This window comes from Bactrocera tryoni, chromosome 4 (assembly GCF_016617805.1).
Source record: "Bactrocera tryoni isolate S06 chromosome 4, CSIRO_BtryS06_freeze2, whole genome shotgun sequence".
In the NCBI taxonomy this organism is placed as follows: Eukaryota; Metazoa; Arthropoda; class Insecta; order Diptera; family Tephritidae; genus Bactrocera; species Bactrocera tryoni.
In genome coordinates this window covers 67,502,868-67,528,112 of record NC_052502.1, presented here as the reverse complement: position 1 = coordinate 67,528,112, position 25,245 = coordinate 67,502,868, and the positions used below count along the sequence as shown (strand labels likewise).

The 25,245-nt window shown below is 38.0% G+C and overlaps 1 protein-coding gene across 1 annotated transcript in view; it reads left to right on the top strand.

Annotated features, from left to right (window-relative positions):
• The window catches only part of LOC120775294 (nuclear pore complex protein Nup88), a 92,150-nt gene that overhangs the window by 15,475 nt on the left and 51,430 nt on the right, over positions 1-25,245 (top strand). Inside the window, exon 2 of the mRNA XM_040105410.1 lies at positions 20,414-20,583. Within this exon, the coding sequence (XP_039961344.1) occupies positions 20,414-20,583 (170 nt within the window). The remainder of the gene's footprint in view (positions 1-20,413; positions 20,584-25,245) is intronic.

Below are 25,245 nucleotides of genomic sequence, written 5' to 3'. Positions count from 1 at the left end.
TAGATCACGTCCAGCACACAGTAAAGAAAATATAGTATATATGTATAGACCGTAGAGAGTCGTTTCGACGTCGTCCGCAGTAACATGGACTGACGTATGAGACGACTTCTTGAAAGTTCCAAGAATATCTCAAGTTTTCGTGCCAAATTTTGTTCAGCGGTGAGACCCATTTCTGGCTCAATCGGTATGTAAACAAGCAAAATCGCCGCATATCGGATGAAGGGCAACCTGTAGAGATTCAGGAGCTGCCATTTCATCCAGAATAATCATCGGTTCATATTTCAACAAAACGGCGCCGCTTCGCACACATCGCATCAATCAATAGATTTATTGAGAGAACACTTCGGTCAGCAGATAAATTAACGTTTGACTCGGTCGATTGACCACCAAGATCGTATGATATCACACCGTTAGACTTTCTCCTGTGGAGGTACATATGTAAAGTCTAAAGTCTATGCGGACAATCTCGTTTCGATTCAAGCCTAGAAGCAAAACATCACGGGTGTCATTCGCCAGTTACCTGTCGAAATGCTCGAAAGAGTAATCGAAAACAGGATTGAACAGATGGACCATCTAAGACCTAGACGTGGCCAAAATTTGATAGAGATAATCTTCAAAAAATAAATGCCAAAGAATGTTCTTTCGAATGATAAAAAAAACTTCGCCCTTTAAATTTGAAGTTTCTTGTTTTTTCCTTAAAAAGGTAGAAAACATTAAAATAGATCAACTTTTCTTCGAAGCAGCCGAAGTTTACGTTTTTTCTTTCCAAATTACTGAAACTTGCCTCACCCGAAATCATATATGTATGTACATATGTCTATCACTATCAATTGTTCGACTGTTGTTATACTCTCGCAACAATGTTGCTAACGAGAGTATTATAGTTTTGTTCACATAACGGTTGTTTGTAAGTCCTAAAACTAAAAGAGTCAGATATAGGGTTATATATACCAAAGTGATCAGGGTGACGAGTAGAGTTGAAATCCGGATGTCTGTCTGTCCGTCCGTCCGTCTGTCCCTCCGTTCGTGCAAGCTGTAACTTGAGTAAAAATTGAGATAGCATGATGAAACTTGGTACACGTATTTCTTGGCTCCATAAGAAGGTTAAGTTCGAAGATGGGCAAAATTGGCCCACTGCCACGCCCACAAAATGGCGGAAACCGAAAACCTATAAACTGTCATAACTAAGCCATAAATAAAGATATTAAAATGAAATTTCGCACAAAGGATCGCGTTAGGGAGGGGCATATTTGTAGGTAATTTTGGAAAAGTGGGCGTGGCCCCGCCCCCTACTAAGTTATAGCTATGTCAACCAAACTCTATAGAGTCGTTTCCTTCAGGCATTTCCATATACAGTTCAAAAATGGAAGAAATCGGATAATAACCACGCCCACCTCCCATACAAAGGTTATGTTGAAAATCACTAAAAGTGCGTTAACCGACTAACAAAAAACGTCAGAAACACTCAATTTTACGGAAAAAGTGGCAGAAGGAAGCTGCACCCAGGCTTTTTTTAAAAATTGAAAATGGACGTGGCGCCGCCCACTTATGAACCAAAAACCATATCTCAGGAACTACTGGACCGATTTCAATGAAATTCGGTATATAATATTTTCTTAACACCCTGCTGACATGTACGAAATATGGGTGAAATCGGTTCACAACCACGCCTTCTTCCAATATAACGCTATTTTGAATTCCATCTGATGCCTTCTCTGTATAATATATACATATGTACATTAGGATATGAAAATACAATTCAATACTCAAAGTACACAATTTGATCTAATCTAATTAATTTTACAGCAAAATAAAAAAATAAGTAAATTATTAACACTTTATCATGTGAGAGGATAAAATGTTCGGTGATACCCGAACTTAGCCCTTCCTTACTTGTTAAGGTTAGGTTTGATTACAATATATACTGTCAGCGTCAAAAGAAAGTGTACACCTTCTTCCCATACATTTGACTCTTTATTTCAGTATAAAAAAACGTAAATTTTTTCAAATTAATTTTCATTTACAAATGGATAGATAGTGTTCTTAAAAAAAATTAACAGCAATCCAAAAAAACTCTACAACAACAAAAGCAACCAAAACAAAACCTAATATACGCAGTATATCACACGTCAAAACAAAGTGTACAAATACAGTAGTAGGCCTCGCATTTTCATTTTACGCCAATAAATGTACCGTTATCAATAGTTTTCTCATTGTAACGGCTTCATTTTAATGTTATTTAGTATCCTTGTGCCGATTGGATATTATTTGCGTTTGGAAATTAGCGGAGTGCACATCAATTGGACAATGGGCAAGCAAACTTCACCTGATATAAGAAAATTAGTGGTAAATTTTAAGAAGGAAGGAAAATCCTTACGTGAAATTGCTTTAATAATTGGAAGAAGTCATAACACAGTGAAAAAAGTCATTGATAAGCAAATAAAGTTTGGTAAAATAGAAGATCGACCACGTTCGGGTAGGCCAAAAATGCTTAGTGCCACAGAAATACGGTCAATTGTGAGAGCTGCGAAGGTGGATCCAACTGTCAGTGTTGTCAAAATGTCTGAAGAAGTATCCAGAATATCCGGACTGAACGTTAGTGCCAGTACGATCAGGCGAGCATTGCATGCTAATGGTCTGTATGGCCGGGTACCAAGAAAAAAACCACATATCTCTACAAAGAATCAAAAGCGACGACTGGAATTTGCGGAAAAATACAAAACTAAAGACAAATCGTTCTGGAATAATGTAATTTTTTCTGATGAAAGCAAGTTCGAAGTTTTCGGGAAGAAAAAATGTACTAAAGTTTGGAGAGTAAAAAATCAAGAGTATGAACAGAAAAACATTACATCCACTGTAAAGCATGGTGGGGGTTCGGTGATGGTTTGGGGTGCATGGCGGCAAGTGGAGTGGGAACGCTGGTGTTTATTGATAGCACAATGAACAAAACAGATTACCTAAACATTTTAAAAGAAAATTTACTTCCCAGCGTTGAGAAATTGGGCTTAGGTCAATCCTGGATCTTCCAACAGGATAACGATCCTAAGCATACGGCAAAAATAGTGAAGGAATGGTTGCTCTACCGTACACCTAAACAGTTAGATCACCCTCCACAATCACCGGACCTCAACCCCATTGAACATCTGTGGGAACATTTGGACCGGCAAATAAGGAAAAGAAGTATAACCAGCAAAAATTCTCTGAAGGAAATTTTACAAGAGGAGTGGTCAAAAATTTCACCGGAAGTAGTGTCCAACTTAGTGGAATCAATGCCAAGGAGGTTGGAAGCAGTTATCAGAGCAAAGGGAAGACAGACGAAGTATTAGCTTTTAATTTTTTTAAATATTCGCAAACTGTACACTTTGTTTTGACGCGTGATATACTGCGTATATTAGGTTTTGTTTTGGTTGCTTTTGTTGTTGTAGAGTTTTTTTGGATTGCTGTTAATTTTTTTTAAGAACACTATCTATCCATTTGTAAATGAAAATTAATTTGAAAAAATTTACATTTTTTTATACTGAAATAAAGAGTCAAATGTATGTGAAGAAGGTGTACTCTTTCTTTTGACGCTGACAGTACATATATTTTTTTTCTAGTGCTTAGCTCTGCTTTAAATTCAAATTTATCTCTCTCTCATCGTAACATTATAAATTTTTCAGTCTTTGTAGGTATGTTAGTACTATTTTTACCGGCACTTTTTTCAAGGGTGTCTTTTAAATACTATATACACTTATTTTCAGCGCGACTGTAGCATATCTTGTGTAGATGTATTTCTAGTATTTTCATGCTGCTTTGCTTAACTCATGCTTTTTCTCCCACACTACCGCAAAATCCTTAAAAAAATCACCAAAAATTACTGGCTCTGTGCCCAACACCCTTCTTAGGTGCTGCTAATGCGGGAAAACCCATTTAAGTGATAAAAATCACTAACAACTTGCTTCACGTGCCCAGCGCTTCTTCATTTCTTCTCCTTCTTGACCACACAACTAAATAGTGCGCAAAGCAGCGCATGTAATTAAATAATTTAATTTAATTATTGAAAGGCAGCAAAGTTTACGAGCGCCTTTATGCTTTTGACCATCATGCAAATGCGCACACCCATGTCTTACCTAATTTTTGCTTTTACTACCCATTTTTCTTTACTTATTTTTGTTTATTTTTTGTTGTTTTTGTTTTTGCTAGCTCATCTACACACGTGTAAAGTTTGCATCTAATTAGTGAAATGCTCGTCCATGTTGCACGAATTGAAAATTGCATGTGTCAAAGCAATTATTTACAAGTGCACGCACATACACACACGCACATATGTATGCATACACGTAAACATGCCGTTAATGTCATTTTATTTGCACGTTGCTGCAGTGTGTGCAAACCTAGTTGAGGTTATTATGTCAGCGTATGATTTTTTTCATTGCCGCTCGAAAGTGGTTTATGTCATTAAATTGACTGCCGCTGTCACAGGCGTTTCTTTACGGAAATCTCTCGAGTCTGCATATAGATTTTTACAGCTTGGAAGCGTCATGCGTCATTTGTGTGTTATAAAAAACTAGTAAAACCGCTCGTTAGTTGGCGAAAGTCAGTCTTTTGCTTGCTTTCTACTGCAGCGCTTATGTTCTTTAGTACTCCTCTTCTATTTCATGGCACTGCAGGAGAAGCATTATTTGCTAGTAACATCTCTCATTTCGAATATTGTGTTGTTCAACTGTCTTTTCTGCTAACAGCCCTTGGCTTTCATTATGATTTAGAAGCTCAACTTGACTCTGGTGCTGCTTTTTCAAAACATTTCTCTCTTTAAATTGTTTAACATCTATTATTATAAAGTTTTTCTTCTTATGTCTACTTCCTACAATATTCAACGACTCTCTTCCATAAGGTGTCCAAACTCTTTTAAAATCAGTTCCTTTTTAAATCAGTCATGTATTCTTCCGAAAAAATCTAATGTTCCAAGTCTCGATAATCACGATAACCACTATAACTCTCCTTGTCCAATGATATAAATATTCCTGGGCAGCTCAGCTGATTCAGATTTTAAAGTTTTCAAGTCTTTTTATGTTAAAAAGGCCATCCTCTAGATCTAAAACTGCCCAGTATGAAAGAAACAATAGAATAATATAGTAGTGGTTACTCCATTGTAAAACCATGATAACGTATTTGCGATCCAACTGCGGTCAGCATTGTCAGAGGCAAAAATGTTGTCATCCATTCGATTTCCCTTTTCGATGCAATCTTCGATTCACCTTCATTTTTGTAGAATATTTTTCATTGCATTGCAACATCATTATTATTTTCTATTAATCTAATCTAAATCTAAATGTTTTATGTTGAACTTGGACTCGTCAGAGAAGCTTACTTTCTGCCAATCGACTACAGACCAGCTTTGGTGCTTTATAGCCCACCGAAGGCGTTGCTGACGCATTTTCTTAGTCAAAGTAACTTTTTTGCGAGTCGTCGAGCATTCAAACCAGCATCCCGGAGCTTATTTCGTAGAGTTCTAGCAATGATTACGGTTCCATGATCTTCTATGATCTCCATCCTGATTTCCTCAGCGGTTTTGAATCGATCCTCTAGGCTAATGCGTTCTATTCGCCGAACCTACCTAAAAGATGTATTCCATGCTGCTCCTGAGCATGGTTTTCTACTCTAGAGACCCACTGCTTAGAAATTTTTCAAAAAAAAAAAAGAAAAAAAATAGCAACCTCAACAGCAGACTTCTTGAATCCAACTCTTTCATTGATCTTCCGTAATTATATATAGTATAAATGATCAGTATGTTGAGCTGAGTCGATTTAGCCATGTCCGTCTGTCTATATATATACGAACTAGTTCCTCAGTTTTTAATATATCGTTTTAAAATTTTGCAAACGTCATTTTCTCTTCAAACAGCTGCTCATTTGTCGGAACTGCCGATATCGGACCACTATAACATATAGCTGCCATATAAACTGAAGATCGGAATCAAGTTCTTGTATGGAAAGCTTTCACATTTGACCATGTATCTTCACCAAATTTGGTATAGATTATTTTCTAAGGCAACAATGTAATCTCCGAAGAAATTGTTCAGATCGGTTAACTATAGCATATAGCTACCATACAAACTGAACGATCGGAATCTAGTGCTGGTATGGAAAGCTTTCACATTTTACCATGTATCTTCACGAAATTTGGTATAGATTATTTTCTAAGGCAACAATGTAATCTCCGAAAAAATTGTTCAGATCGGATTACTATAGCGTATAGCTTCCATACAAACTGAACACATAGTTACTAAAAGAAATGCACCTGTGAAGGGTATATTAGCTTCGGTGCAGCCGAAGTTAACGTTTTTTCTTGGTTTTTTTTTTTAGGTTTGTCATGTTTTATATATTATTTTACGGCTCGAGTAAAGTTCTGTATTTATTATTACGAAGCTGTTGCTTACAAATATTATACAAGACTCCTAGTACCTTCTTAACTCATTATGTAATCTACAATTATCAACCAAGAATGGCTGCAAAACAGGCTTATTTTACCTTAATTTTGGCAAGGAGGTTATCTAAGTTTATGTACCATCAAAAATATGTGTACTACATTCCATCTTTATAAACCGTTAAGAAGTATGGTTGGCTACGTAATTTCAAATATGTTTTCTAACGGCATTAATTGTTTGGAAACTTAATTCCAGTGCATAAATCACTTAATGTTCCCATTAACAAAATATGTAATTTAGTATTTATTGCAAAAAGTATTCGCTTTCTCTCTCCGCTCCTTCAGTCATTATAAAACTAATGTATCTTTTATACCCATATATCTTTTAAGGAGAGAACCATGCCTTTAAAAAAATTTTATTGCCTACTTTTTAGCGCCATAAATAATTAAAAAATACATGTGTAAAACATTAAGGGAAGAAACAGAATTTCTAAACAAAAATCTATACTTGAAACTTCATTTGTAACTGCTGCGTTAATTACAGCACACGAAGCATATAAAGTATTATGTTGCATACTTCCAGGCGCACAAAGCCGAACGAACCCGTAACACAAGTATTATAGTGTGGCACATAATTTCAAATGTCGAAAATGACAAGCAAGTCGGCAGTAAATTTGCGCCGAAAACACACAAATGATATAGACACGCATAAGTTAACGGCTTTACGAGACAAAGACATTAAAATACCAAACCCACAGCGTGCTGCTGCAAATCACCTAAAAGTATGCAATACCCAGCAAATAAAATATGACCGAAAAATTATTAACAACACCAAAAGACATTATAGCAAATGAATGTTGCCAGCAAATCACCATTAGCCGGTGCTGACGCTATGCGAGAAGCTGTTAAAAAGCTATAACTGCGTGTGAAACGGTTAAGCATTGGCAGCAATAACGACAGCAGCGCCATTGTGGGTGCGTAAAGCGAACGCCAGTCAATGGTTCTCGGTGCAGTCGCTGCTGTTTGGGTTAAATACAAAGCAGAAATTGCGGCGCGTATGTGCCGGCCTGCAGCTGGTCCAGCAAAGGTGTCGCCACGCAGTCTACAGCCAGCGCACTACAACTTACGCACGTAAATTGTGACATTGCTCAATATTTATAGTGTATCTCGTTTAAAGCGCGCGTTGTAAAGTAATTTCCCTGCCAGTAGTGGCATAACATTAGGCGCTTTGACGCCGTACATAAAATTTATGCGTACATTATTAGAAGGCAAGCAGCAAAAAGGGTTCAGCTGCTTAGCCGCGACGCGTATACAGTATGCGCTGGCGTCTCCACCCACTGGCGACCTTTGAACCAGTCTTCTGCGTTGCTCAAAAGCAAATAAATGAAACTTAAAAGCTGTTACTCACTGCGCGCCTGAACTGCTGCCTACATCCAAGCTTGTGTTTAATGCCTTACGTCCTGAAGAATATTTTACAAGTGTAAGTGTGTGCTTTCCTGCTGCTGTTGTTGTAATTCTAAAAGCCATCAAGCCTCTAAAGCGCCATTGCACCACTGGCTCTTCACTTTTTAGCCTATCAGCTTACCTAATCTTCCTTTAGTCGCCATGCAACGCTGCTTATATTTCAGTAAAGTTATTTTATAGCATATATTTGGGTGTTTTTATATTTATTACATTGGGGAATGTTGCTCATACGCACTGTACGCGCTACTCCTACACTAAAACGAACGTGCCGCTTCGACTTTTTGGCTTAGCTGTTCGAATAACCGTCTCTCTCACAACTCAAGTTGCTGTCTTGTCTTTCTACGCAGGCTTAAATTAACAAATGTGTCTTTCAGCCCAGCCGAAAGCCGCCTCTTTATATGCGTAATTATAATTTTACATTAACTTTTGTTAATTGTTAACCAACAACAACTGTTGCATTAATGCCTAAGTGTTAAAATGTTGCTGAAACTAATAATGCGTAGCAGTAAATGCGCTCATCCCTGCTGCTCAGGTGTGTTGCTGGCCTCTTATTGCCAATATGCGCCGCCCGAAATGTGTTTTCTGTGCTTTAGTTTGTTCGGCGTATGGTTTACTACTCGGCTTGTGCGCGCACTAACCTCTATGGCTTATTGACTAATCTAAAATTTGTTCATTATTCTATGCTTGGCTTCGCAATTCAACGCGTTTTGGGCATAAATGTTGAAATCTGCTGTTCTAGTAATGGAAATGTGCGTGGAATTCGCCTCGAGGGAGTTGTTAAACATATGTGAGCACATATAAGCTGCACGCGCTCGAATTTTGTTTACGGTGGCAGCAAATTCGAAGCTGTCAACCCTTTTCTGCTCAATACTATTTTGCTTTAGCTAGAGAATAGTAATTTTTTTTCTTGACACTTGCTTTCATATTTTTAAAACTGTTTAGTCGATCTATGCTACAATATACAAATTTAATTTAAAAAAAAAACTTGAAATCGGAAAATCGGAAAAATAGGCCAATTATATGCTCGGGTTGTTTTATTCAATACTAGAAGATACAAGATGCCGGTAGCACCGCTGCCGCAAATGGGACACATCCGTCTGCAACCGGCGCATACAGGGAAATAGTTAGAGCTCATGTTTTACAGAAAGCTTTCATAAAAGCCGAACATCGAAGAGAGAGCAAAATCGGCCTTATATTGCTATAGAGGAGGCATTGGAAAAAGGTGGGATCTCTCACCGAAAGTGGTTCACTGGCTCTACGACGCGCATTATCATCGATGGAGTCTTTATGTGTTAGAGGGTTCTAGAAAAGGCCACATCTGCAAAGAAACTCGAAAGCGTTCAACGGACGCCGCTCATCAGCAGATGTGACGCACTAAAGTCCACTCTAACCATAGCACTTAACGCCATCTTGCACATAGTGCCCTTAGATATCGTCGAAAGGTGTATAGCTGCGAAAGTTGCTATCAGACGTAAAGAATATGGGATCTTAAAAGAGCATGTGTCTGCACACTAGTTAATCCTCACACACTTTGACTTCATATCGGATCATGGAGTCGCCAAAACGAGCTTTGGCGGCTCCTTCTCTGCCCAATTACCGGCGATGGAGTTGTGGGTGGGAGGAAGCCGTTGGGGACGGGCAGTGAGCTTCTTTATGGATGAGTAAAAGTTTGTTGGGAAGGTTGGTGGAGAGGTTTACTGTAAGGACCTCTCTATTAACTCCAGCTTCAGGCTTCCGGACACTGCAATAGGTCCTCCAAGCCGCGGCAATAAGTTAGCAGTAGATCTGCTGCTCTAGAGTGCAGCCTCCTTCAGAGAAGTGAGCATTCACTCAGATGTCAGAGCGGCGATACTAGCCTTGAAGTCATTTACAGTTCAAGGCAGGGTTGGTCGAAGAGTGCCTTGCCTCGTTATCGAGAATCTATGTGATAAGACTAGTTTGGGTGCCAGGCCACAGCGGGATCGCCGGAAATTGTAAAGCTGATTAGGTAGCAAGAAAATATACCCTAGAACCGCTATCAGTACAATGGGACCGGGTCGGTGATACCGTATTCTCTTATGTTTTGCTACTAGATAGCTAGACTTCGCGGAAGCTTGGCCAGCGCTAGACCACCATTGGTACATGCGGTGTCGCAAAAGCCTTTTGACCCAAGATCGATCGCAAGAGATCTAGCGATCTCTTTGCCCGCAGTAAGGCCAGCCTCTCCCTAGTTGTGGGATTTTCAACAAAGCCATTGCCCTATTGGAGTCAAGGCTGGAAATCTTAGGCGCCATTTGCAAAAGCCATATGTGACCTGGTTTACGAAAAGGGAGCTAACGTGCGAAAACTAGTTACTAGTTACTAGGGAAACAACTGTTAAAAAATAACAAATAAAAAAAAATAAAATAAATTGATTTTTTGACACCTAAGCCCCGTTTCCGTAGACCAGGTCACATATAGAAAAAATTCAAAAATTTTCCTGAAAAATAAAAATTTCAGTCTTCAGTACTTTTATCGATATAATGGTTCATTTCAAAATCTCGCCAAGAAGTATTCTTATTCTGTGAAAAATTTCATTAAAAAATTGTTGCAAAAGCTTAATTTATTTTTATTTTCAATTGTATCTAGGCTAACTAACCTTGTTTATACTAAAAGAAGAGTACAAACAACCTATTAATGTCTAATAAAGCAATTTTTATGCTTTTAGACCACATTTTTATTCTTTTTTTGGGCTTTTAATGGATTCAGCTCAAATACAAAAAGGTTTTTAAGAAACACATAAGCCTTTTCCGACTAAACCGGGTCTTGAATTGATTTTTTAACTATAGCAAGACACAATTTTATTTTATTTTTTGGCATATAGTTAGGTATTTGCTTTTAAGAGCCTTTTTATAGATCATTGTATCTCCGGTTTCATATTTTAAAGACTCAATTAATAAATTAGAGATTATTTTACGATGAAAAATACCGCCTAATATCAACAATTCACGGCGGAGCGTGTTTGCCATACGATTCTTCAAATTTAAGGTATCTTATTAAACGAAATTTCGGCAGCTTATTGTAGAAGTAAGTTATTTCTAGAAGTTAGTTATAAAAATCACTTTGGTGTTGTGCTTTTAGTCCACGTTAGCTCTTAAAGTCGAGAAAGGAAGCATTAATTCAAAAGACACACTGGATTATAAGTCGAACCAGCAGATAATATACTGGTTTCTAGTCTAAAACAAGCGCTTTGAAATTGTATTTTCGAGCTTTATCATATTTTAGTAATATTTGCTGTATAATATTTTGAATAAAGTTAATGTATTTAGTAATTGTAAAAAAAATTTGCTAAAATAAGCAGAAAAAATATTTTATCTTTTACATTTCTTCGTGCTCTATATTCACTATCTCATTGTTTAGTGTTATATGAAAATCTGAAATACGTATAACCAGCAAGAAAAATTCATTTCATAATTAAAAAAGTAAGCACGCAAGCAGTTCATGGCCCTTGTATAAAAGCACAACAACCGCCCAGCGCCTATAACTGTGCACCACTGAAGCACTCATCATAACGCAAAGCGCCTAAAGCTATATTATATGCAACGGTTTTCCATTTGAGTACCCCTAAAACTGTGTGAAATTACCAGCAATAAACATTTGCTCAACAGCAAAAGAGTAAAAGGGTTGCACGAAGCGCCACCGCACGAACACACATACATACAAACGTGCATACATACTTAGCCACATTCCCTCGCTAAGCACAACCCACTTATATAATAAAAAAAACACACGCACACAAACACCACCTCGGCTTGATGCCTGGCACACGTCAACACATGCGCGTTGCCCTACTTTTTCCACGCCAAAATTCTTTTTTTGCTACAGCAGCTACTTTCCCCCACACAACGCGCGGGCTGCGCCTATTGAAATCCCATCAAAAATCAATACGCCACTTCGATTTCGGTGCGCTAACGCACAGCCAATGAGCGTGCAGCTGTGCGCTGATTGGTTGTCGCGCGATACCGCTAAATACACTCAGCAAAAAATGTGCAGTGTGGAAAATTAATGAGTGTGTGATTTGAGTATTGCATTGGCGTGGATTTTTAAATTAAAGGTTCTGGAAAATATTGTTTGTATTTAAAAAGTTAAAAAGTATTTATTATAAAACAATAAAATAAAAAAAATAATAAAACAAAAAAAAAAAATAAAAAATATTTATTATAAAAAAAAAAATATTTATTATAAAAAAAAATAAAAAAAATTTTTTAATTAAATTTCACACAATTTTTTTTATTCTGAAACAATATTTTTTTTTTCACAAAATCCAAAAAGTAGTCGCGTTTGCTTCATAATTCATTGCCAAGCAAAAATTATAATATATCAAAATAAATTATTTTATAACCCAACTATTCGCCCTTTAGGCCTTTGGTGCCACAAAATGACCCAAAAAACAACAACAATAGCGACCAAAGGCCTTAAACATATTAATAAGGATTTCATTAGTTATGTATTTGCCGCACAAAACCCTCAATCCACGCACTCTCTACCAAACACTGGCGTCCGAAATCTCGAAAATCATTTGAATGCATTTTTCACGAAAATAAAATTAATGTCTATATTAGCATTTTTTCATTTTTAACACACACAACCATATAAAACGTTTATAAGAGTAGCCAGAATGTGTACTGCCATACTCCAGCTACCCAACCCTAACCTAACTTATAAGAGATAGAGCTACGTTGCTGGTGCTAAGAGTTGGTTCAAGCATACATACATATGTATGTATACTTGTATGTATGTGTGTGTTTTGTGGTTAGGGTTGTTTTAAAAGCAAGCAGTCGACATTTGTATGGCTTCACATCCCTCATATGTCGGCGAGTATGCCATGAGTGACCCAACTCGCACTACGCTCAAGTTTAGCGCTCGAAAAAAATATAAAAAATTCACTAAAAAGAATTGTAAAGCAAAAATTGTAAAATGCGCTCTTTTTGTCTCTATTAAATTAATCGCTGGTCATTTTTCTAACTTAAATATAAACGATAAAGCATTTTGCTGCGCAGTCAGTCATTCGCATTGACTTGCTCGGCGCACAGCCTGCACTCTGTGTGTAACTACTGCCCGGTATGGCATTTTAAATTTTTTATTGGCATTTTTTATTTTAAGTAGCACTATTTTTTTAGGGATTTTTTTAGGTTTCGCTACAATTTTGTTTTAACTGCGTTTGCTCGCTCGTCATTGGCTGCCTGTCATTGTTGCTTATCAATTTCGAAACAAACTAGACAGCTCTACTTCGTCGTATGCGTTATTGCTACTTCTTCGTCTCATTATTTCGTTCACCACACACACTCATCGTTCTTTATCAGCATCTGCAACATTTATGTGTCAATTAATTTGCCAATTTTTTATGCCGTTCGCCATTAAAGACGCTTAATGTGACATTTCAATCAATCAACGGTAATGACAGTTGAGTTGTCAAACGTATTTCACTTCCGTAAACTTTTTGTCGTGTTTTTTTTCTTGGCTTGCGTAAACCGTGCGTAAGTAATGCGCGTTGAATTTTCATTTAAATGCAAATGGCGCTAATAATTTTGGTCAAGCAGATTAGGTTGCAGGCGCCAGAAGGCTTTTGGTTCTGTGAATTGTGTGATCGTTTCAAATAAGAACAGTATTGAAACCGTCTTTTTGTCGGTTATATAACATCAATGGAGCAAAAGTTTATTTAACCAAAGAAAATGGCACTTCTAAGCTTGAAACATCTCTGTGCTTCTTGTTCTTTTGTATAATAAATCAGTCTTCTTTAAGTCTCTGCTTTGAAAGTCAACTCAACTACCTCTACCCACCTAGCATGGTTTCCGTAAATCGATTAATATGTAAAAAATAAAAAATCGGGTTCACCATCTCCAGATGTTAGATCACCACTTTGGGTCCTACAAGAATATGATCCGGTCTTGAAGCCCTCCGTTAGTCGCCGCATCTTTTTGAGAAAATTTCGAGCATTTCCTCTGTCGGCCAGCTTCTGAACCTCGCATACTCACGCATTTCGACCTCTTTCTATTTTTTGTCTGCTTATGCGTCTCGCTTCCCTCTTCAACTCTCGGTATCCATAACACCCTCCGTGTTGTGGTCGATCGCAACATTTCGAGGTAGGCTGTCTGCTTTCTCTTCACTGCGACACTGCAGTCCGCATCGTACTAGCTGTTCTTTCGAACTTTATGAAAACCAATGGTTTCGCTTGCAGCTGCAATTCAGAAGCTGAAAATGCCGTTCCACAGTTCCCTCTTACAATATGTTGCTGATGAGTGCTCTAAGAGATCAGGACAGCAAGTCGAGTAGAAAACCATTTCGCTGTTGGTTGTAATATAGCTTTTCGGCGATGTACCTTCCTTGTGTTTGTTGACGACCGTGCTTTGCTGTACAGAGGCGGGTGTGTATCTTCTCTACAAAAAGATAGTGATCTTAGTGATCGGATTGGATGTTAGGTTCTCGGAACGTAAGCATGTCAACGACTTTGAAGACGTGTCGCCCATCTATCACAACATGATTGATCTGGTTACGAACTTTTCGATCCGGAGACAGGCAAGTAGCTTGAATAAGTTTCTTGTGTGGAAATCTAGTGTCCATATTTCAGACCCGTAACTTTCGGTGCCCAACATATAAAGACAAAATGGATGTTTCTCTATGTTTGATTCTATAAAATTTATCATTTACTGTTAAGTAGGCGATGTCGAATTTTGATCCACCGATTTAGGCAATAAAATTTATCAACCTTTTGTCTTTAATCACTAACTTGTTTACCGACAATTTTGATGATGTCAACAATATCATCTTGGGTCTTAGGGCTCATTTTTCCATAGATGGAATGAATTGATCGATGAAACCTGGTCAAATGTAAGTTAATATGCCGACAATAAGTCGTTTGATCCCATAGGATAATATTGCATCCAATCATACTTACTATTTCGGTATTCGCCGTTGGCAATGCGAGATAAATCTACCAAAACCTTTCTCTCATCAGATGTCGTCATCATGCATGCATATGCACCATTTAGCAAGACGCGGATGATAAGTGACTTGTAGAATTTGGTCTTTGTTCGTCCGGAGGAGACTTTACTTCTCAATTGCCTACTCAGTCCGAAGTAGCACCGTTAGCTACGGCTGACTGTCAACAGTGACGTGGGAGCCAAGTCGTGAGTGCGACGAATGATTGTTTGACGACAGGAGATACTTCACCTTGCCGTCGTTCACTACCAATTTGCTTCGCTTCTTTGTCCAACCTGAAGAAAGCAGAACTAATCCCTCAACTCAAACACTAATGGCGCGGTTGTTATGGCCAATGATATCGTTGTCCACGGCGTACGCCAGAAGTTGTATACTCCTTTAGAAGATTGCACCTTCTTCCTTCAGATCTACAGCTTGAATTATTACGTTGAAATTTTACGTCTTGATAGCCATTATCGTATGAGGTGGTTTAATTAGAGGTTAATATTGTCTAGATACTTTTGCGACAAGATCGATCAGTAGGGATCCAGTGAGCTCTTTGACCCTAGTAAGGCTAGTTACTCACTAGTTTTTCTAATAATCTATTACCACATTGGCGTCTATGCTGTAAAGTTGGTTGTTGAGCAATAAATAATTCATAAAACTCTAAATATATTTTTGTCTGTCTACTGGAGTTTTAAAACACCAAAGTATACTTAAAAAAATAACAATTTTTTTTGAAATTTCTGGACTTACATACATCGGAGGTTAGGAACGTACAACTGAGAATATCTCTGTATGAGTCGGCTTTTCAGCGACTGATGGGAAAGTTATATCATAAAAAGTGTCAGATAACGCGACTTCTTTATTATTAGAGCTAATATCCATAACAAAATTTTTAATAAAAACGGAAAACGAAGTTATTTTGTGAAAGTTTCTTTAAGACAAACAAGCCATTGGCTTGAAGCTATTGTTTTTTGTTTTTAGTATGACCTGCATGCCCATGAATTTATATGCCCCACACTACTCGCTCAACTCAAGCAGGCATTTCGTGCGCGTCTGTCGTTAGTATTGCAATAAAGCTGCTACTAAAATATTAACAGATAAGCAAAAGTCTATAAAATGCAAATTTGCGCACCCACACCCAATACGGAAAAGGAAAAGAGTTTTGTAATTACAGCAAAAAAATAACAAAAACGAAACATTTGAAAAAGTGAAAATATAAAAGACAAACAGTATTATTGCGCAATATATGCCTACATGCCATTGTTTGATTAGCCGCCATACAAGCGTATAAAGTATAAATAAATATAAGACAAAGCAGTTCAAAAGCATGGAAGGCCTAATGAACTTGCACAGATAAATTTTCCTTTACGTGATTTCACAAATTAACGACTCAACGCGAGAGTGCGACTACAAAGCACGAAAGTTATACGACATCATGCACAGATATGGTGCATTTTTATTACAAATCGCAGAGGTGCACACACATACAAGTAGGCATAATTACGGCCGAAGCACACACACATGCATATATAGATAAATATAGAGCGAACATACACACATACATACATATGTATCCACGTGCAAGTTGCCAGCATTAAGTAGTGAAATGTGTAGTCCTTAATGCTAGAAGACGACCAGCAGCACACACATATACATACATGCATGTAAACAACAAATTTTAGAAGTCACACACACGCACAAACACACTCAAAGCAGCGATAAATTTTTAAGACAATGGAAAAATACAAAAGAAATTCTTCTAGGCATACCTTTTTTTTGTTTTTGTTTATCTTAGAGACATCTCAACACACCCCCGCACCACGCGCAGGGCGGGTTAACGGTAAAACTCAAAGCCTCGCCTACAAAGGCTAAGCGTAGAGCAACTTTTGCGCCGGTTAGTGGGTCTCGAACCAACTAATGTGCGCGTATATGAGGCATAAAATGCATGTAATTATGTAAGCAAACGAACACACACACACCCACACATTTGAATATACGAACTACACAAAGACGCATGCATGCGCGATAATTATGACATCTTAAATAAAATATATGCAACAGCAACAACTTGGCATGATAATGTCAAGTCGCTGCATAGTCAAGAAGTCTATGAATGAGTTTAAGTTGGTCGCGTATCAAGTGGAGGCGGAGAAGCTATAACCGAAAAAGTGTGTGCGGGGTTGACGTTGGCTGGGGGCTCGTGTAGCGAGTGCGCTGACATGTGAAATTTTACAATTCAAATGTCAAAAAGTCTAAAACATAAACGCACACATACATACAAACCGTTATATGTACAGCTAAAGCGCTGCGCCATACTAATTGTGCTGCATAACTGTGCTTGTGTGTGTGTGAGTTAATAAATTTGCATTTGTTGTTGCTTTTGTGAATGTATGGGTTATCTAGCCGCGCATAAGCAGACATACATATAAGCAAATATATAAGTATATGCATACATATCCAAAATTTTGCTAGCTCATACATACATCTATTATATCCTTATATACGTATATATGCACCCTGTCTTCGTATTTAAATATATATATTTGTATGTATGTATATATCCAGCAATTTGAAACCCTTCCTGTTTATCTTAAGCAATTAAATATATGTATTTTCCTTCGTATCAACATTTGCCGCCGATATCATTGCATACTTTTGTGCGCCGCGCTGTTATGAATTGCTCATTTATTGTCTGTTATTTGCATAACTTATGAGTATGTGTAGAAATTTCATTTAATTAATCAGTGATTTGGAAAAAATCAGTATTATTACAACTGATGAAGACAGTCATTTAACCACCTCTAGACCTTCCTTTCGTCGAAGAACTGATAAGGAGCATGCATCAACTTCTTTGTAGAATACAGTCGGACGAAAACATGCCCGACGATTAAAAGTTAAGTGTGCTCTGCTCAATCCACAGAAGAATGACTCCACTATCTGCGCCAACTACCATGGGATAAGCCTCCTCAACATTGCATATAAGGTTTTATCGAGCGTAATGTGTGAAAGATTGAAGCCCACCATCAACACACTGATTGGACCTTTGGCTTTAGGCCTGGCAAATCAACAACTGACCAGATATTCACCATGCGCCAAATCTTGGAAAAGAAGATCGATACACACCACCTCTTCGTCTATTTCAAAGCTGCTTTAGACAGCACGCAAAAGAGCTGCCCTTATGCCGCTATATTTGGATAGGGTATCCCCGCAAAACTAATGCGGCTATGTAAACTGACGTTCAACAATAGGAGCCGTTCGATATCAAGAAAGGTTTTAGACTAGGCGACTGCTTATCGTGAGACTTTTTTAATCTAGAAAATAATTCGAGCTGCAGAGCTGAATCTACAAGTGTATACAACTGTTTGCGTACGCCCATGACAACGATAGTTTTGGCAATAACAAACGCGCCATTAGTTCTCCTTTCTTCAAAGAAGCGAACATACCAGACGGTAGTGAACGAGGGCAAGAGGAAATATCTTCTGTCAACAAACAAACAGCCTTCGCACATACTCCCACGTCACAACTTCGATGGATAATTCCTTCTATTTTGAAACCGGCATGAACACCAACGTCAACGTTAGTTTCGAAATCCAACGAAGAATAACTCTTGCCAACGGTTGCTACTTCGGAGTGAGTAGACATTTGAGAAGTAAAGTCTTCTCTCGACGAACGAGGACCAAATTCTACAAGTCACTCTTCATCCCAGTCGTGCTATACATATCGTGCAGAGACAACATCTGATGAGTTGACGTTACAAGTTTTCGGGAGAAAGGTTCTGCTGAAGATGTATGTATGGTCCAGCGGCTACGATGGCTAGGTCATGTTGTGGACGAAACCCCTCCAGCTCTAGGAGGAGTACCCACCGAGGGAAGCAAAGGAAGACGAAAACCTCCACTCGATTGGAAAGACTTGGTGATGAAGGACCTGGCTACACTTGGAAGGAAAAACGGCTGGCGCGCTGCTGTTGTAAGCAATGTCTACGCCAGTAAAGAAAAAAAAGAATACATAGTAATTTTAAAGGAATCCCGATCGAAATCCGTTGAGCGGGTAACGAGATAGGTGATTTCACTTCAAATTGATCGGTACCGCGCCTATTGTCCAACTTTGACCCCGGATCATATAAAACTGTTATTAACTGTTATTAAACCATCTCGGAGCTAAAATTTAATTACTCTGGCGTATTTAGTTATTGATTTGTCGCGCTTTTAATGGTGTTGAACAGTACCGTTACGTGGAGAGAGAGCAGGGTTATGATCCAATTTGATATATTTTCACTTGGTATGGGTTCTTATATGATTTATCTTCAGCGAATTTGGTTAGCTTGAATGATTTGTGAATATTAAAGCTGTTCGGGTCGGGGCTACATCCATTTTCTCAATTTTTTGCCCACAGGTCCCATTTGCTACTTCCCCTGTGCCTATATCTTAATTTAGTGCTAAGTTATGGCATTATTGGTTTTCGATTACGACTGGTACCCCCGTTTTTGCCAAGGAACCCGTGTGCCGAGTTTCATTACGATATCTCAATTTGTACTTAAGTTATCGCTTCAAAAAATTAATGAAATCTTATTTTTATATACTACTAAGCCCAAAAAATAAGGTGACCTTGTATTTATTTTGAAAATTCTTTATTTATTCTTCCAAATCAATTTCATCCCCTTCAAAGTAATTCCCTCCCGATGCAATGCACTTATGCCAACGTATTTTCCAATCTTTGAAACACTGGTTGTAGTCACTTTCCGGGATGGCCTTCAGTTCTGGCTTCGCTGCGGCTTGAATCTCCTCTATCGTATAAAAACGGTGTCCCCGGAGCGGTCTTTTGAGCTTGGTGAACAGCCAGAAGTCCCACGGTGCCAGATCAGGTGAATACGGTAGTTGCGTAACGATATGGGTTGAGTTTTTGGCGAAATGATCACGAATTACGAAGGCAGTATGGGATGGTTCATTATCGTGGTGTAAAAACCAAGAATTGTCTTTCCACAATTCCGGCCTTTTTAGGCGGATAGCGTTACGAAAACCACGCATAACGTTCAAATAATATTCCTTGTTGACTGTTTGACCGGTTAGAAGGAATTCATAATGCACAACACCACGATAATCGAAGAAAACAGTCAACATAATTTTGATTTTTGAGCGACTTTGACGCGAGTTTTTGGTGTCGGCTCTCTTTTGGCACGATATTCGCTCGATTGATCGGTTGTTTCGGGGTCGGAAGCATAGATCCAAGTCTCATCACCAGTTATAATGCGTTTCACGACACCCTCGCAGTCGGAAAGCATCGTTTCACACACTTCAACGCGACGCCTTTTTTCCAAAACATTCAATGTTTTCGGTAACAGTCGAGATTTGACTGGAGGCCCAAAACATCCTCCAAAATGGTATTGGCTGAGCATTTCGATATGCCAACTTCATCAGCAAGGTCTCTAATTGTTAATCGGCGGTCACCTTATTTTTTGGGCACAGTAGTATATATTAATTTTTTTGTATTTTATTTAATAAAATTTTTAACAAGGATTTTTTAAATAATAATAATAATAAATAATAATAATAATGTAATGTAAATCAGTTAATTTAACTAAACTATTCTTCTTTCGCCTCTACAGAATCTCATACCATCAGTGCCGCAAAGCTTCCAAGTAGAACGTGTTGTCGCCTCGTCGGAAGGCTCACTCATCGCGCTCGCCGGTGCCAGAGGTGTCACCGTGCTCGAGCTGCCGCGACGCTGGGGCAAAGATGGGCTCTTCATGGAGGGCAAAGAGAAAATCACATGTCGGTAAGTCGCCATTAAGCATAAAGTACGAAGTACAAAGTGAAACGAACACACACTGCAAATCAAAACAGAATTAAATTATAAGCGCAAACAAATTTGTAATGCAAATGCGCGTGGCAGCAATTAAAGTGACGCATAGCCACATGCATACACATATAGTTGTTGTTGCACCTAAGTAATGCCGCATATTAAAATGCCATTAAAGGTCGCACCAGAAACATGTGGCATGCCACATAAGAAAAAAGTAAATATTGTCATAACTCAAGCTTAAAATTAAAATTACCTTTTAGACGCGCGGCGTCGAGTGCTACAAGCTAACCAGCTGTAAGCGAAAAGTTCGCATAAAAATTGAAATAAAAAAATTGCGAAAACTCAAAAGTAAATGATAAACTGCATTAAGCGCAACATTTCGTGCAATGCAAAAGTTTCCGAACAGAGAACTTTCCGCCATCGGCTGCTAAATGTACAGCGACGCTGTCGACTGCGTCTTATGCCAACTTTGATTCATCCGGGTGCCACAAAATCATTGCTCATGCCATGGCGTGTAGCGCGCCAGCAGGCGGCCTTACCTGCGCCAAATGCAAAGCTGCCACCGAAAAAGCCATTATTATAATTTCAAAGCTTAAAAAAATACGAAAGACGAAATAAATGTATGCAACGCCGAAAAGTATGCAACAAAGCTACAATGCTGCCCCGACAGCGCGCGCCCTAGCCACTGTTGCACGTGTAAAATGTGCCACATTAAAGCACATCTGCTTTTTATTACTTTTAATTCGCCATTAATAAAGCATTTTTTGCCGAAGACGACGTCACAATTTGCTGCCGCTCGGCTATTTGCGTGTACTTATAATTTTTAGCGCACTTCATTACATCGTTTTTTGTGAATTCTCTTTTTTTGCATCCTTAGCTATCGTCCAATTTCAGATTTTTACTTGCTTGTGTGTCTAATACAACTCTGGGCGGCTGTTGCGCCCAATAATAGGCAATTAAATGGTTTTAAATATTGCTTGCCAAGCAATTGCCGGTAATAAGTCAATAATATTGTCAGTTTTATGACCTTAAAGCGTAGAAGTTACTTAATTGCCAGCACTCCGGGATTTATGGTTTGATATTTTGGTGTTTCGTATTATAAGCTCGTAATGTATTCTCCGAATTTCAAAGCATTTTGCTTTTAGTTTGATAATTTGTATTATTTCCTCTCCTATTTTGAATTACTACCTTCAGAGCGCTATCGACAGCCAAATTGCCCCGCTGCCAGTTGTATCTACTCACTTGGAACGGAGCCAGTTTTTCTCGGTCTAACACTAAGAAACAACTCTTGTTTGAAGATATTGAGATCATTTCTTCCGTGCAGGATGTCCGAAACACTTAAATTCACGATATAAAATATCTCGTTGCGCGTTAAAATTTTGAAAAAAATATTGAATGAGAAGCTCGTCCCATCCATTCATGCAATTTTTGAACCCTTTTCTCTATATGAAAAACCAACTTTTCTTTTCTCTACCAGAACAAAAGAATAACCCTCCTTTGAGGACATTGAAAGCGCTTTGTCCACGAACGATGTCCAAAAAACTTAAATTGGCGATATAGTACATGGTTTTCTGCGTTTTTGTTTGTTTTTTTTTTTTTTTTGAATAGCGAGCTCGACCCCTTCTTCTCGATAAAAAAAAAATTAACTTATTTTTGCTCAACACCTCACTTTTTCAGTACAAAATTTCGATTTGCTTCTTCTAGTCGTGTTTCCACATTTTCACATTCCAAATAGGAAACTATGTACATATGTTGACGGTTTCTTCTTAGACACTACAACCGTGCATCAGTCTAGGCTGAGAATACAAAACTACGCCAGTTGCCTCTACCCTTTTCGAGGTCAGATCAGGTGCAGACAAGCCGCTATGCACTTTATCCTTTCTTTGAATGCGCGCCTTGCTTCCCTTGGCCAGCCATGGTTCTCTAATCTGTTTCGAGATTTGCTACGATTTGCCGAAAATTTTAGGTCTTTGTTTAGTATATACTATTCCTATGTCCATTAGCAGTATTGGAGTTCGATTTCTGGACGATTTCGTTTTATATCGTATTTTATTTTATTTACTTTTGTTTTGAGCAGACAATTCCACAAAGCGCGTTTTAATGTTATATTTCTTCACAACCCAATCCAATATTTGGATTTTTATATTGTCTATCGTAAATATAGGAAAGCTTGTATCTAAAAAAAATCAGTTTCGAGTTCGTGTTCGATACCTCAATTTCTGAACTGCGACCATACCAGTATTTGATATTTCAAGATCTCTCCTCCTTTTCTAAAAAATACCTCACTTATCTGAAATATGTTTCCCTATATAATTGCTCTTTTCCCAAAGTGAATTCAATTTCGACCGAACGACTTGCGAATGTAAGTCTAAACGAACAATCCCGCTTCGATTCAGGCCTTGGAGCAGAGTTACAAGTCGAAATGCTCAAACGAGCCACCGAAAATTGGACTCAACAATCTTTAAAGCAATCGATACTAATATCTACGCTCAAGCTAGTAAGCCTCTAGAAACCACGCTTGTACGTGAACTATCAGCTCAATCTCCATAACATCGTGCCATGGTAAAAACAACACCCACAACCACGCAATAAAAAATCAAAAATTACCAACCCAAGCCAGAGATGTACTCCTCACAAATCCAGTATTTCGCATTAATCGGAATTCTATGCAAATATCAAATGAAATTGTTGCAATAAAATTGCGATGCAACTTAATGCAAAAGTTCGCCGAACAAATCCGAGTTGTACGTTGTCGGCATTTGAGTTTCATTGTAGGCAGCAAATACTAGTAACTAGAAATTTGTAGAGGCTAATAAACTTTTGCACAATAAACAAAATTTTCAAACATTTATTACACGGGTTTTTTCCACGCTAACTTTTGGTCCACGAAAGAGAACCGCCAAAAATGTGTAGCAGTGGGGCCGGGTGGCGCATTGTTCGACGTGTACGCGCTCATTAATTCAAGAGCAAATTTCTATAATGTGACTAACAAAATTTTGGTCTCATGAAATGTTACAAATGTAAATATATTTCAAATATTTTGATGCACACACTTACAGATTTGTTTGCAAAAAATTTTGAAAATTTCGCCTTGACTTAAAGCAGGAAGTTATTTAGTTCAACTGGAAGCGCGCTTTTCGCTCAGACTCTGTCTCGTCTCTCTCCTCGCTCCTTCCACCTACCAAAGCCTTCTCATGTAACCGTGTGTCATACCGCTAGCCTAGTCGAGAACTTCCGTTCCAAAGAAACGAAGCGTCGTGCGAAATAAAAGCGCGTAGCGTGGCAAGGAAGCAATGCTTGAGCGTTTGTACTCCAACCGCTTTGTCCTTGATTGTCTCGCTAAAGTGGTTGGCCCATTTTGTGGCGATTCGTTGCGCGAAACAAAGCACTTGCAATGCTGGAACCGTTATAATACACAGTCTTTTGCAAGCAGACAGGAAATCAGTGAAAATTTTCTACAAAATTTCATCATCACAATAATCCTTTAAGAGTTGAGTTGCTTTCCGAATTATGCTTTGCAAATTTGAACTTTTTAAGCGTGGAAGAAAGAGAGCGGAACGCTGCAAAATTATGCTCTAGCTAAAGTAAAGACTGTTCATTATTGTAATCACAAACGAAATGAGCAATCGAAAATTCAAATTCAAGCTTTTGTGATTTAAAATTTGGTTTGAAAAGCATGCGAGGCAATAATCGCAATAAAAGCTAAATTCTTCAAAGGGCGAAAAAGTAGATACTTCGCTGTCTGAAACTAACACTGGAGGATTTCCCTCCCTTTTTTACATTCGAAATACGCCTCCTTTTGAACAAAAGCTTGTAGGATTCGTTATCATACCTGTTTCGTTAGCCATATTCTTATGGCATTCCATGTCAGTGCAGTTCATAAGTCTTCTTCGCCATTTTTCACGCTTGTGTTGTACAACAAATATAGGCTAATATAGATGTATCAGTATCAGTATGTTGAGTATGACTTTCATAGCAAAAAAATAACAAATCAACCGTTCCAAAGTTGGTCCATGTCTCTCAAACCCTTAATTACCTATACTAAATAACGGTAATACGTTCATAAAACTGATGATGGATTACTCATTTCGATCATTACGTCTTCGGAGCAATATCTTTTGTTGTAAATATATTAGATTAACAGAAAGAATACTATATATGTATATCGGTTTGTCTACCTAAACCCTTTTGGATACTGGAAGAATCTGTCTAGTCCGAATCGCGGCACAATTCAATAAAGACTACCTTTAAAATGAACTCATTTAAATTATGTCTAAATATTATAAGATATCGTGTTTAAACTTAGGGAACTATATACATACATATATGTATTTACAGAAAGCACTTCGTAGAAGTTATACTAATTATGAAAACCAGTCTAACTACTAACTTAAGACCGCCTATATACTCTTATAAGCCAAAAATAGTAAGACTTTGTTCAGAATTTTAAAATTCGTAATTTATTTTTCAAAATTTAAGTCATACCCTTCTTAATAAACTTGTGCCAACGCTTTTTCCAATCCTCGAAACAGTTGTTAAAGTCACCGGTGTGCACCACACCTCGATAATCGAAGAAAACTGTCAATAAAACTTTGATTTTTGAACTGCTTTGACATGTTTTTTCGGCTTCGGTTC